The sequence below is a fragment of the Epinephelus moara genome, chromosome 10 (genome assembly GCF_006386435.1).
Source record: "Epinephelus moara isolate mb chromosome 10, YSFRI_EMoa_1.0, whole genome shotgun sequence".
Taxonomy (NCBI): domain Eukaryota; kingdom Metazoa; phylum Chordata; class Actinopteri; order Perciformes; family Serranidae; genus Epinephelus; species Epinephelus moara.
Genome location: NC_065515.1, coordinates 32,096,035 through 32,110,468, shown reverse-complemented (window position 1 = coordinate 32,110,468; position 14,434 = coordinate 32,096,035). Strand labels below are relative to the sequence as shown.

Below are 14,434 nucleotides of genomic sequence, written 5' to 3'. Positions count from 1 at the left end.
GATGAAAAAACCTTTTATTCTAGTACAGCTATAACAATCATCCGACAACACACTTAGATTTTATTTTGGATATTTATTTGACAACACAAGGCAGAGAGACAAGAACATGAGGAACAGAAAGAGAAGGACATCATGCAGTAAAATGTTATGCTCAGAGCTTCTGATGTCTATGAAAGAATATTTGGCTTGCAGCAACACATACACCATAAAAATAATAACAACAGTCTATAGCAATAATACACAAAACACAGAGACATAAAGCACGCATTGATAGAAAACAACGGAGAGAGCAGCAGATGTGAGTGTGTGGGAGTGCTGGAATGGAAATGTTATCTGGTAGAGTTTAGAAAGTTTACTACAAAGGTTGTAATCCCGTCTCTAACCCCGAGCTTGGCTACATGAGCAGATGGAAATACCCCGAGCACTTTGTTGAGCTCTGTACAGTGAAGGAAATTTACTAAAAGCCTGTCCTCGCAACAATTATAAGAGCATTTAAAGAGTGAATACTCTGCTAAGGCTTCACAATTTGACAATATTTATGAAATGTTTGTATCACAATGCTTTTTCATAAGTGTTTCAAGTGATTTTATTAGTTCATGAGAAAATAGCAGGAACAAACTTTTCTCACTTTTCCTCCAGCCCATATGGCCCAACTTTTCACCAGAATTCACTGAAAGCTGTTCACAGGTTTTTGAGATATCCCTTTGACAAACAAAGCTGAAAACATGACCTCATTGGCACAGGGAACAAGTTTTGTAGAGACAGCACTCTGGATTTACTCTACAAACAACACATACTGTTATCCATCCAGAGAGCCGAGCTGGTACCCACACTACAACCGAGGGGGTTCTTTTTGAGCTGCTGTTTGATAAAGGTGACACATAACTGACAGCAGGAAATAAAAAATATTTTGTAAACTGGAAATATTTGTGTTTCACTAAGGTGTGGCTGCAGCACAGAGGAGTGTCACATTCCTACTGACTGAGATGCTGTAGACACAGTGAATCCAAGTTTAAAATGCTATGCTAAGTGATATCTTCAGCGATTTATATCAAGTTAAAGATCATGGTTTATCTCTCTGGTCTGCTACTTCACAGTTTTCACTGTCAGAGCTCTCGTGGCATTGTTTTCAGCCACAGTAGGAGATGTTATCAGTGAAACAGCTCTAAAATCTCACTGTACATGACCTGCTAGGTGCCAAACAACAGGCAGACACAGTTAGCAACTAGCTGGTTAACATAAGCCCATCTAACACTTTTGGTATGGTACCTTTGGAACCAAAAGTAACCCTTCAGACATGGTACCTAGACCCTAGCGTTTCAACTGCAAACTATGGGTAGGGTTGTTGTCACTCACTGCTCCGTCCAGCACTCCTGTATTAGTCTGCACCTCATTTATCATCCACAGAATGAGGCTGCACACTGACATCTTCAGAGCAAAATAAAACAGGCTGCCGTGAGAGTCTCTCTCCATGGGATATTTAAAAATAGCAGGTTTGTGCATTTAGTCCTTCTAAGGTAAGCTCAGGGGTTTAGTGTTGCCGGAGTCAACAGGAACGACGTTCAAACATTGCTGGCAGTCGCCCAGTGTAGTTTAAAGTCCGACGGCACTTCATAGCAGTGTTTAGTACCAGATCCGTGTGCTAGGTACCCCAACAGAGGGGGGACCAAAAATGGGGACGGTACGGAACGGTTCCATTGGTACCATCCACAACAGTAGAAACGGAAAAAAAAGCACACCAAATTGAATTGAATTGTACCGTACCGTACTGCTGAGTGAGAACGGGGCTAGAGTGGACCATTTAGCAACTAGAGAGACAGATATTTCCCTCAGGAGTTGGTAGAGACCAAAAACAGAGCTAAAAGAGAGTTCATTTAGGACTTACATTCACCACATTTTCAGAAACTCGACTCCTGAATGATAATGTTGCTCCATGACTGCAGGATTTTTGCCAACAACTGTGCCAACTGTTTTGTTGTTTTGTTTTGTTTTTTTTATTGCTGTAGTTGCTCTGTGTAAGCAAGTTCAGTAGCTCAGTCCATAGAGACTTGGGTTGGGAACTGGAGGGTTGCCTGTTCAAGTCCCCATCCGGACCAAGTATGGAGCGTGGACTGGTAGTTGGAGAGGTACCAGTTCACTTCCTGGGCACTGCCGAGGTGCCCTTGAGCAAGGCACCGAACCCCCCCCCCCCAACTGCTCAGGGCGCCTGTCCATGGCACCCTCACTCTGACATCTCTGCACTTAGTGCATGTGTTGGTCCTGTTTGTGCATACGTGTATTTCGGACCTGTGTGTAATTGATAACAGAATGAAAAAATTTAATTTCCTCTCAGGGGGATTGATAAAGTATATATATATATATATATAAAAAAAAAAAAAAATAGAAGTTGTAGGCATGTCGAAATATCGTATTCATATTTGACAGGCCAAAAACTTCACTTACTGCAGGTGAAAAGGGATACTGCAGCAGTCTAATAAATACCTCACCCCTCCCAGTGACCATTTGTATATCATACCATATTTGTATATCAGTTACTGACCCGTGTTACACTGAATTTGTGAAGAAAACTTTGTTTTACTCATATGCCTCCATGGTGAACGAAGAATCCAAAAAACACAGAAATTCTTGATGAATTGGAGTAAATGGGGGCAGCATTTAACAGCATATCAAAGCATCCATTTACAAAGTCACACAACTTGTGCAGTATAATCCAGGTGTCATTTATCTAGCTGTATGCTGCTTATACCCAAACACATGCTTTTTTACTCAAACCTTACTATTTGAAACACTTCCACATAAACATCCTCTTGCAGAGATAAGTTGTGTGCCTGGGCAAGGTCGTTCATTTGAGCTCACCTCAATGAAATGCATGAGCAGAGTTCAAACACATGTACTTGTCCGGACGCGCTAGTTGTATGCAGCAGAGTATGAAGAGAGCAAGGACATGCAGTGCTGGGGTTTATTAGGACCAGATGAGCCAGGGATTTTGGTGCTTAACTTGTACTAGACTAAAAGTCACGAAAAACAAACAGTTTCTTTAACAGCAGTGAATGAGTGCTCTCCTGATAGGTAACAACTCACCCGAAGCATCACAGACTGGCTGCTCTGGGGTGTAAGAAAAGCTCACTTTCAGCTTTTAAGAAAGCTAATAGCATTGATAAACTAGAAGAGCAGAAATGAGACAATCAAACATTTAACACAAAAGTGTGTGTGTGTCTCTGTGTGTGTGTGTGTCCATGTCTTAAGACCAGCCAGGCCTGACTGGCACTGAATTTAGCAGCTCATAATTATCATCATTATGGCGCCCATTATTGATCACTCAACCTTCCATCTGAGACCAGGAAGCAGAAAAAACACTCATACCCGGCTGCTTTACAACCTATTATCCCAACAGTTTCATTTTATGATTGTCATAAGCCTACGCAGGCTTTTTCCTCCTGTTGCTATGGTGAGTAGTTTTATGGTTGCCAAGCCGTTAGTTTGGTCGTCATGGCAAAGACTCTGTTTCCTAAACCCCATCTTCTTATGTGATAGCTCTCTGGTTTATTAAATATCCCACCTGGATCCTGACCTTTTCTGAGACACAGAACCTGATCCATCTCTCCCTGTGTTGGTTTATTTTTCCCCACAGCACCCCCTGTTCTCTGTAATTCTCCGCTGTGAAAGGCGCACACTGTTCTGTTCTATTGCAGGGTATAAGCCAAATTGTTTTAAAAATGCACACAAAAACACCCCAGAAAACAAACAACACTGACTAATGTGTTATATATTTTTTAAACTGGGCAGGACAGGAGCATCTGAAACCATGGTGGATTTATTAGTTCATAAAAAGACTTGTGCAGGATTGCATTGTAAGCATGAATGACAAAAGAGAAACAAAAGAAAGAGAGAGAATATTTAAAGGGGACCTCTTATGCTTTTCCTTATCTTCTGTCATATATAAAATATTGCAGTGTTGGATGTTCACATTAAACACAGTGGAAGTTTCAAATAATAAGGTAAACATATGTAAAAGTAATCACTGTGAGGAAAAACCTCTTGCTTCCCAAAGTTTGAAATTTCTCCTCAGTTTCGGATCATATCCTCCTAAGACCCTGTGTCCTAGTGTGAGGACATCACATTTTGGGTTGACTTGACCTTGTACTTCGTTCTAATTAACTTAGACCTGTTGTCCCACTTGACCCACTTTTTTTGTGCCATCTAGTGGTAATAAGAGCACAGTACACTAACCTATAGCCCTTTTTAGGTAGTTGTGCAAATTTGCAGGAAAGCCCAATCAGTCTTTTTTCAGCATTGGCAGTATAAAACAAAATCGGGGAGTGCAGCAAAATGCTGCCTACTTTTGTTTATACAGAATGCGCCTTTTTCGGGGCAATGGGGGGCGTGAGCAAGTAACAAAACGTGTAGCTCAGCGTGTGATGTAAACAGTGACGTACTCCGAGGGAAGCCGCGGCTGGTCAGTCCTCTGGTGATTCTCTCTTAAGTTGTCCCGTTCTTCACTGTTCCCGTCATCTGACGGTTAATGGCCTCTTCGTTTGTGAGGGCAAGGAGGGCGCACAATTCCTTGTCTCCCCAGTTGCACATCTCTACAGTGTCTGTCAGGTTTGCGTTTCCCTCTTGCTACTAGCTGCTCACTAATTCCTGCTATCAGCTGTTTACTGTTTATCCACCGCCAGTGGGTCGCCCATGCGGCGTCATCAACAGCTCCTCCCACAAGTCTTCAACAGCCCCTCCCTTTGCGGAAGGCCGTCTCGGTCTGTTTAAACTAAAAGGGTTCCGCCAATATGTCTACCCTACGAGGCAGAAAATTGGGCACCTCAGATCAACTCGCCAATCCGGCTCTGTGTGTCTAAACGCTCGCAGCTTGCCGGCAAAATGGCCCAGCATTCGCGGACAATCTGGCAGTGTAAAAGGGGCTTATGTAAAAACAAGATGGCAGCCATCTCTGCCAAGTCAGTTTACAGCCGATGCCGACTCAAAAGTGGACAGGGTGTAAAACCTGATCACATTTTATGGTTGAAACTTGTTTATTTATGATTAATAATGTTTGTAGTTTGATGTCAACAAATTTGACCAATTTTAGCAACAGTAACAAGATAAGACACTGTTAATTATGAATTACTTGACACTGTTCGAAGACATTTGGATTTAATTATCATTGACAATGTTTAGTTTTTTTTTATACTTATTGGGTCCGATTGATCCCAAATAGGTAGGAAAAATTAAAATTGCAAACAAAACAAAAGTTCGGGTCTCATGAGGATATTCCTACTGAAACATGGTGCTGATTTTTCATAGTAGAAAGTGCTGCTATACTCAGTTACAGTCATTGTTCCAACTGCAGTGACGGTACAGAGACACTGAGATATGCAAGACTGGGAAACACAGACCAATCAGAGCAGACTGGACTTTTTTGGGACAGGGTCTTTAAGAGACAGGCGATAAAACGGAGACAGAGGAGGAATACAGATGTTCCAGCACAGACAGAATGAGGAAAATGAAGTGTTTTTTTAAACATTAAATCATGTCAACATGTTCTAGAAGAAACCCAAAATGCAAGTATGAACCTGAAAATGAGCATAATAGGTCCCCTTTAAATGATTAAAATGATAGGTCAAAAAATAAAAAGGTAATAAAAAGTCACATTTAAGGGTAATTTACAAGTCTGTGAATGAATCTGTTTCTGTGTCAAACTTCTCTGAAAACCTCATTGCTCTTTAAATCCAGTAAATGTCACATCAAATCTCTCCTAACAGCTGGTGCAGCATGATATAAATGTTTCACTTCATTACCTCATTATCCTCTGCATTTTCCTCATCAGCAAATCTTCTTTCTGACAGTGTAACAGTCGACCAGCATCACGTCTTAAAAGCTGCACTAATCAATATTTTTCATATTAACAATAGATCAAATGAATATGTGAAATATGAAAGCTCTGATTTTAAAAAAAGGGCTCAGATATACTGATAACCTCCTCAGAACCAAGGAAAACAGATGATTCCTGCTCTAAGTTAAGTCTCTGCGTCTGTCCCCTCAGGTCTGTGTGTGAGATAAACCTGGAGGCTGAACTCTTCACCCTGCAGGACAGTAACTCCAAGCTGGTGGAGGCACTGGAGGAAGCCAACAGCAGCGTGGAGCAGTGGAAGAAACAGCTGGCTGAATACCAGGAGGAGACGGACCGCCTCAGAGACCAGGTGACGCACAGAGAGTGGACAAATGAACACCTCATAATACAATATCCCTGCAGCTCAACTCATGGTGTTTGTGGTCAGGTGTTGATGATTTCACTTAGCGGTCATTTCTGAGGGTGCAGTTTGAAGTGTTACAAAGCAAATACTCTACTTAACAACATTTTGAGAGTTACTCTTGACTCATCTCATCATTTTTAAAGTGTTTGCACTGAGTGTTTGCACCAGCAGTTCAGGTCACAATAAGCCATGTAAACAATGCACAACAAGCTTTCACAGTATGAGAGGATGATTATTTCCTTATTCTGGGACACTTCAAAGTGTATTATCACACCATGACCAAAGGGATAAAAGAGGCTATGTTTCAATAGTTTGTAATCTGTTTAACCCATTGTTGGCTCAGTTTCAACCGTGAGAGTAGCGTGAAGCATCAGTGTTGTTGCCATGGTTACCTGCAGTTTCAAATACTGTGCCTTGAGTGGCAGTTTTCCAAGTTTTGTTTTTGTTGTATTTTTGCAATCAGAATTGAGGGTCTAAAATACAGGTTCCCAACCTGGGGGTCCTGACCCCCACTAGGGGTCACCAAAGCTTGACAGGGGGTCGCAAGGCCTTTTTAGTTTTAAGGGGTAAGAAAACTTTTTTTAAAATAATATACAGTAGTAGTAGTAAATAAATATATCTCTACATTTCATTCATTTCTGTGAGAAAAGCTAAATGAGTTTGTTATTTTTAAATATAGATTATTATTCAAGTTGTAAACTTAAAAAAAAAATCTTACAGGATAAGGGCACGGTGTAGCTACATCCACAGAGCCTTCTCTCTCTGCTCAACAGCCTTGTCCTGTATTAAAAAAAGTACATAGTTAAAACAACCAAAGAGCTGATAGAACAAGAGTCAGGGAGAAAAAAAATAAAATAAGGCTAGTAAGTATAAGTTAAATTGAATTAAATTAAAAGAATTATGTAAAAAAAGTTCCTACAAATATCAGGAAACCCCATTACTGATGAAGTATTCACCGGATATAATCTGCTCAAATTATTATTATTATTATTATTAGATTTTTTAAAATATTTAATTTTTTTATTTTATTTTTTATTTTTTTTAAGATAGGAAAGTCTAGCATGAAATTGGGAGAGAGAGAGAGACGGGGCAACACGCAGCAAAGGGCCTGAGTTGGAATCAACCCACGGCTGCTGTGGCAAGGACATAGCCTTTATACATGAGGTTGCCACAAACTCACCTGGTAGAGCTGGCGCCCCGTGTACAAAGGCTAAGTCTGTTCAAATGAATCCAAAGTGCTTGTTGTAGGGGAAGTGGGTTCACTATTACAGTTAATTAATTAGTTATTAATAGTAAATTGTACAGGTTATCACTTGTTCTGTACTGTTATTGTTATGCACTGAATGTAATTTGAAATTCCATGATATATGTAATTTAGTCGGGGGTCATCAGTTTATTCAATGATAGAAAAGAGGTCCCATAAGGAATAAGGTTGGAAACCACTGTTGTACAAAGATGCCGTTTTTCTGGACAGATTTTTGGCTCTATGAGATGCATTTAAAATTGACTTGACTATAGCATCACTTCAGAGCCACTGTTCCCCTGCAAATTAATCAGAAATAAGTATTTTCTGTTGTCTTCGTATAGATTAGTGTCACAGGAGGTCCAACAGTCAACACTTTAGTCACCAAAGATAATTTAAAGAAATACAAATATGGCAGCTACTTGCATAAAACAGGATGGTTCACCTCAATAAGCCTGGACAGACTTCCTGTTGTATTTCACAGTGCTGAGTTAAGTGTTTTCATTTCAGTGCTGCATTATGTGATACTCTGCTTCCTGCCAATCATTTCATACCCAAAGGAGGAAATATGTCCTCCAGCAAATCTCTGCAAAACAAGTCACTCAATAAACATCCCTGTCTTTTATTTAGGGCATCTACACCCACTGCATAGTCATTCTCTGTAGGGTAGTTTAATTATATGTGATCATTATATGATCATAACACATAAAGAAAATCTGGTACACCTAAGACTTTTATTAGAGTATGTATTACTGGGTGAATTATAAACTAGGCTTATTAAAAGGAGGTATGATTAAGGTCCTCCATATGGCTTAAAATGACAATATTTAAATATATTTAAATCAAAGCAGAAACTCAGTATATGATTTCGCTCTGTGAAACATTTTCCGTTCTTTCTCTCACTATGTGCCTGCTCAGATAGCAACTGGATATTATGCAGATATTTTTTATTCATACATCTACAACTATCACACTAAAATCCCCACATGGACTTGGTCTCTTCCAAACTGCAGATGCATTTTTCATCCAGCCCCGCCTCCTTGGGATATTTCTGTTGACAGGCTCCCGTGATAATCGCAGGGCCAGAACGCAGACATTTCATCTTTAATTTAGGGAGAGAAAATTATGCCCTTGGTCAAGCTTAAAAAGGCATCTTCAATGTGACAGTGCTGCCGCAAACCGGCCTGCCACGGAACTATTACCACTGGTGACAGAAAACTGGCCCTTTTATTTTTAGCGCACTCTGTGGTTTCATCTATCTCTATGAGACCAGGTGAAGGTTAACCCCCCCAAACACACACGCAGCTACACACACACTGCAGCAAAGTCAACCAGGTGGCTGGAAGTAGAGCAGGCCTCTAGGGTTTGGCAACGGGGTGTTGAGGGGGGCAGGGATTTTTTTATTTTTTTTTTGGGACAGGACACCCTATACTGCCCACCATCCTCCCCCCTCTCTGCCCCAGTTAGAGGAAGAAGATAAATCATCATAGGTGCAGAAGAAGAGAGGTTGGCTGGCTTTTTCCTCCCTCGTCGCACTCTCGGCTTCAGCCATGTTTTTGTTCCACCACGGCAGAGGGTTTATTTTCTGGGTTTCTGGGTTGACTCTGACCTCTTCTTGGTTTTAATGAGAATTAGCAACACATGGAGAGCGATGCTTAGGTTATATAGTGTATGTCACCGAAGGATACGTGAATAGCTTCTTTTGTACTTGTTCATGTTTGCTATTTTTTTTTTGTTTCACTTTTGCTTTTTTTTTTGGCTGTGTTTAGTTTTTGCTACATTTGGAATAAAAGTATATGATGCAGATTTGTAAATGTGCTCGCCGGCAATAGTGAAAGTAAAACCCCAAGTTAACTGTGGTTTGCCGTTTTTCCGGCACTGTGCCTCTTAGATGCCAGCTGCTTATGGTCTGGCAACCTGGTCGCTACCATTTTTTAAAGCGGCAATCCCACCTGAGCACTGAAGGGGTACACGCCCATAAATGTCCCATATACATCCCAGAAAATACAGACTGAGAGAATCTCTACAGAAAATACACCGCCACACACTTCCAGTGGGTCATAAGTGATGATTTAGAGCAGGGGTGTCCAAAGGGTCCAATCTGACCCACTGGATGACGTTGCACACCTAATAGTAAAGCACTTGTTAAGGCTAAGAGGCGCCAGGTTTAAGGAGCAGGTTGAACAACGAGTAGCTTTCCTAATGTAAAATGGTTTTTCCACCCCGACCATAATACATCGTTCACTTTAGTTTGGTGTGGTGATGTCAGGACTACTATACAGGATTGGAAATGTATAGAAAAATGCACATGGAATGACAGTGAGTGAGTACCAGACTGACAGAATGTGGAAAAACTGAAAAATATTGTTGAAATTGCACTTATTCGTCTGAAGGCATCACAAACTGTTTGTCATCTATTTTGTAAATGGACGAGCGTTTTTAAAATATACTTCTTTAAACAAAAAAAAAGGCAAAATTTGGAGGTGTTTATTATTCATAGGATATTATGTAATGGTTTTACTGGTCCGGCCCACCTGCGATGGAATCAGACTGTATGTGGTCCATGAACTGAAATAAGTTTGACACCCCTGATTTAGAGGGATACTTCTGTATGAGTCTATATATTGCTTTATTTTTAGAAAAATCCTGCATAGTGTATCTTTAATATCTGTTGTGGGGTCTTTGTTGTTTGAACAACCACAGGGGCCCAAACAAGAATACAAAATACAACAAAAAGCTAAATAATGAAATACAAAGAAATTTGATTTGCATCCAAAACCCATAGTTCCTACGTGACTGCACTGTTTGCCTTTTTGTTTGTGTTTCTGAGTTTTGGGGATTTATTTTGAGCAACTGTGAATTTTGGATGTAAATCAAATTTGTAGAAACAGAACAAAATTAATTCCATAGATAAACATTGGTAAACTCTCCAACTCTGTCTAAAGATAATGAGCTCAGAGAGTACATACCTCCACCAAAGCAGCACAATTATAATTTTGTCAGATAGTTTAGTTAAACTTATATAGGAGCCAGGACAGAATGGTTCTGACCAAGACCATATGTACTCCTAGGAGTGAGGGTGATATGAATGAATTCCTTTACTATGGTATAAGAGCAAATCCTCACATCTGATGAGCTGAAACCTGAGAATATTTGGCATTTTTTCTCAAAAATAATTGCCAATTACCATTGCAGAGAATTTGGAACGTACTGACTGAAAGCACAGTAGAGACTATACATTTTCATCCATATTTTAAACAACCAGGGTCCTCATTTGAATCAGCTGTGTCTGTTGTGAAACTAAAGTGAACAAACCTTAAGACATCCCAAACAGGAAGGCACTCCTAATGTAACTTTGTAGAATATAGTGAATAATAAGTTGACAAGCCAGGGTGCTCACTGTTCGACAGTCAACATCTGTTTTTTTTCCCTGCATCTGCATCGATATCTTACTCAGCTCACTGCTTCTAGACGCCTATACTGTGTGTGTGTGTGTGTGTGTATATATATATATATATATATATATATATATATATATATAACACCATTGATTTTTCAATCTCCTGTCAATCTGTTGAGAGTAAAATGTTCCTGGGAACATTAATTTAGAAAAAATCAGATGTTTCACAGGTTTATCTCTTCATGTATATTTGCATGGATTTCAGAGACATGGAGCTGGTGCCTCTGGGGACAGTAGCTGTCACATACAGAGTGGATATGAAGGGGTTGAGTCCTCTGGGATCATGTGGACCAACCCCCACCCCCATCTCAGCCGGCGGCGGTTTTCTGAACTTGGCATGCGTCGTGGCGTAGCGTGGAATCTATAAAGAGACACTTTGAAATTGTCTGTGAAAATGCAGAGGAGATGCTAAAGGGAGGGAAAGGAAAATGTTGACATGGGAGCAGAAAAACCCTCCCTCCCTTCACGCTCACATTTACATTTCAGACATTGAGCAGATGCAGATAGAATTGAAATGTAAGGAAATAATAAGCGTTGAGAGGATTCCTGCATCTCCAACATCAAAATAACCAAAACATAAGAGGTCAAGAGTTAAGGTATCTGTTTGACTTGCTCTGTTTACCTTTTTATTTTTATCTCAGATTTCTTTAACACTCCCTTATCTATCATACATTGTCAATACAAAGACACAGCATCTTCACATATCAAAGGTTGCAACAAAATCCTATTACCTTTATGTCTGTCTGTAACAATCTGTCAGCTATTTTCTCAAATCAGATAAATGGTTTTGTTTTTAAAATTGTAGAAAATAGAGGGAGGATATCCATCACAATTTCCCAAAGCCCAAGGCATCATCTTTAAATTGCACAGTCCACAGTCAAAACCCAAAGATAGTCACTTTATGTATACAGAGGACCAAACAAAACCAGCAGATATTCACATATGAGAAAATGGAATTGTGCCTCATACAGTAACCCAGTGTTTCCCATACATTGATTTATTTAATCTTGTTTCATTGTATTCATCCAGCCCCTCCTTGCTCAGCTCTTTCTCTCTCTGTTTATCAAACCACAAATAAGACAAGAAAAAGCTACTTAGCTGCTGCACCGTCCCTCTACCTTGTTTTCCGCTGCTGTGGACTGTATTCCCAGGAGGAGAGCAGGCAGCAGCTCTGAGATGGACCTTTGGTTGGTGGCTGTAGCAGCTAGAATTCAGCCACACACCCTTAAGGCCAGGTGTTACAGGGGGCTGGTGGCCGGTGGCAGTGCTGGGTCTAACTTGTGTAATGGCAGCAACAGAAAGTTTGCTGATCCAGTGGTGAGGTTGGGCTGTCTATTTTCGTGCTTTGCACTGTAGGCAGTTGTTGCCAGTGCTGGAATAGCAACTTTCTCTGCAGGACTCTTTGCCATTAATTCAGGCTTTCACCAAAGGGAAGTGCATGTGGATCTGCATTTGAAGAACAGCCAATCAGAATGCCCTCTTTCTGAAAATAGTCTCTGATTGGAAAGAGCCTCTCTTCCTGGGCTTTTAGATTTTCTAAAGTCTGAAAACAGAGCCAAGAAGAGGTGCAGAAAACTAGTGTTCTCTCAGTCCACTTGAATTACAAAATGCTGAAAGGTTATTATGGGATTTTTGCCCAATGATGCCAAAAATAAGCAACCTGCCCCAGGTTAATAATTTCAGCTTTATACGGCGCTGTGATTTCAATTCTTACGCTCATCACAGCTCAATATTTCGCCAGCAGTCAAGAGATTTAAGATTATTCCAGTTATTATGAGTAGGGATGCACAATAATATTGGCAGATGTTGGCTTTAAAATGCACTGTCAGAATCGGCCAACATGCTTTGTCTTAATTTGCACAATGAATATTACATACATTGAACAGTATTGTATTTCATGTCTCCATCTGCTGGTGGGCCATCACAATAAGAGTATGTGTGTATAATATGATGTTAAATCCACTACAGAAGAGACTTCATGATCAGTAAAATTAGGTAAGGAAAAAAGCAGAGATATCGGTATCAGTTATTGGTCAAATGAGTTGTTACATATCAGCATATCGGATATCAGCAAAAAAAAATCCAATATCGTGCATCCCTAATTATAAGTAACTGTGTGTAAAAGATGAACAGCCCTAGTGTAAATTAGCAAACAAATGTTTCACCCGTCAGCTTTGATCACATTTGAAGTCTGGTTCTACCACAGCAGCTGACAGTAATGAGTCCACACTGACATGCACAGGCACATTTGATCCATTTAATCAAATTAACGCAGGACTCAGAATACTCAGACTGTCCTGTAAACCTTTTTTATATTTAATTATCTTAATGGGAGGACTGTCGGATTAGACCTAATTATTCAACACACAGATTTATGAACAACACGTCCATTTTCTAGCTCATATAAACACATTGTTGAGATTTATTTATCTTATTAAACTCTGCAGAGGTCAGTAGAGCCAAGGCAGATGTAGAAAACAAGCAACGTGATGATGTCATATGAGTCTTATCTGTGTTTATATGAATCTATATAAAGCTTGTTATCAACTAATCCTGTTATTGTACTTTAAGCTGTGCAAACTCTCAGGACACAATTAGATTATTGTCTTAATCTGATTACTCCCAGAGCATGCAAAAATTGTGCTATATTATTTTTCTTTTGAAGGCCCAGTGGCACCCCGAATCTCAGCAGTGTCAGCGCCTTGAAGATACACAGTGAGCCACAAACTTTTAAATCACATCATGTTCAGACTTCAAAGGCTGAACTGATTGTCCTTGTTTAGTCAAACTGCCACTCACCGTCTCCGACTTTTCCATTAATATGTTAAACACAAGGAAGTGGGTCAAATGGGGAAATTTTATTTTTCATGATTTTTCACAAGGTCACATCGCCCCGGCAATTAAAAAAAAAGAAAAAGGCTCTCCAAGGCGTGAGAGTTTAGCACTGTGACCACTGGCAGTAAAGCTTTTTTCCATAGAGGCATCATAGTTGGGTGCTGGTATTGTGTGTGTGTGTGTGTGTGTGTGTATGTGTGTGTGTGTGTGTGTGTGGAGATTGAGCAGAGATTAGAGAGAGAATGAATCATCATGTGTAGATGGATATGTGTAGGCGGGTAGGTGATGACCCTCTGTTCATTCTCCTCATTTCCATCAGTAGTAATCATCAAACTTAAGTGTATTTGTGTGACCATATTATTGTGTTTATATGCTGATGTTCGTACAAAAAACCCTTTAATGCTAGTTTCGCTGGTTACCCTGTTTTTGCTGGAGGTGAAGGATCATGTGTTGTTCTCTGTATTTATGAAATTACCCCATATATTAGATTTATACAGCCTTTTCAATGCTTCTCATTGGACAGCTGCTAAAAATGAGATCCCAGTACTTTTTCTCATTACAATGGGTTTCTGTTTACCCTTGTTTTTTTTAGCAAGCAGATTTTTGTTTCTCGTGTTTGCCCATCAGCAAATTATGGAAAAACCTGAT

The 14,434-nt window shown here is 40.0% G+C and overlaps 1 protein-coding gene across 1 annotated transcript in view; it reads left to right on the top strand.

The window, feature by feature from the left end:
* LOC126396937 (homer protein homolog 3-like) overlaps positions 1-14,434 on the top strand; it is an 81,513-nt gene that overhangs the window by 58,257 nt on the left and 8,822 nt on the right. Inside the window, 1 exon segment of the mRNA XM_050055324.1 lies at positions 6,038-6,194. Coding sequence (XP_049911281.1) covers positions 6,038-6,194 — 157 coding nt within the window.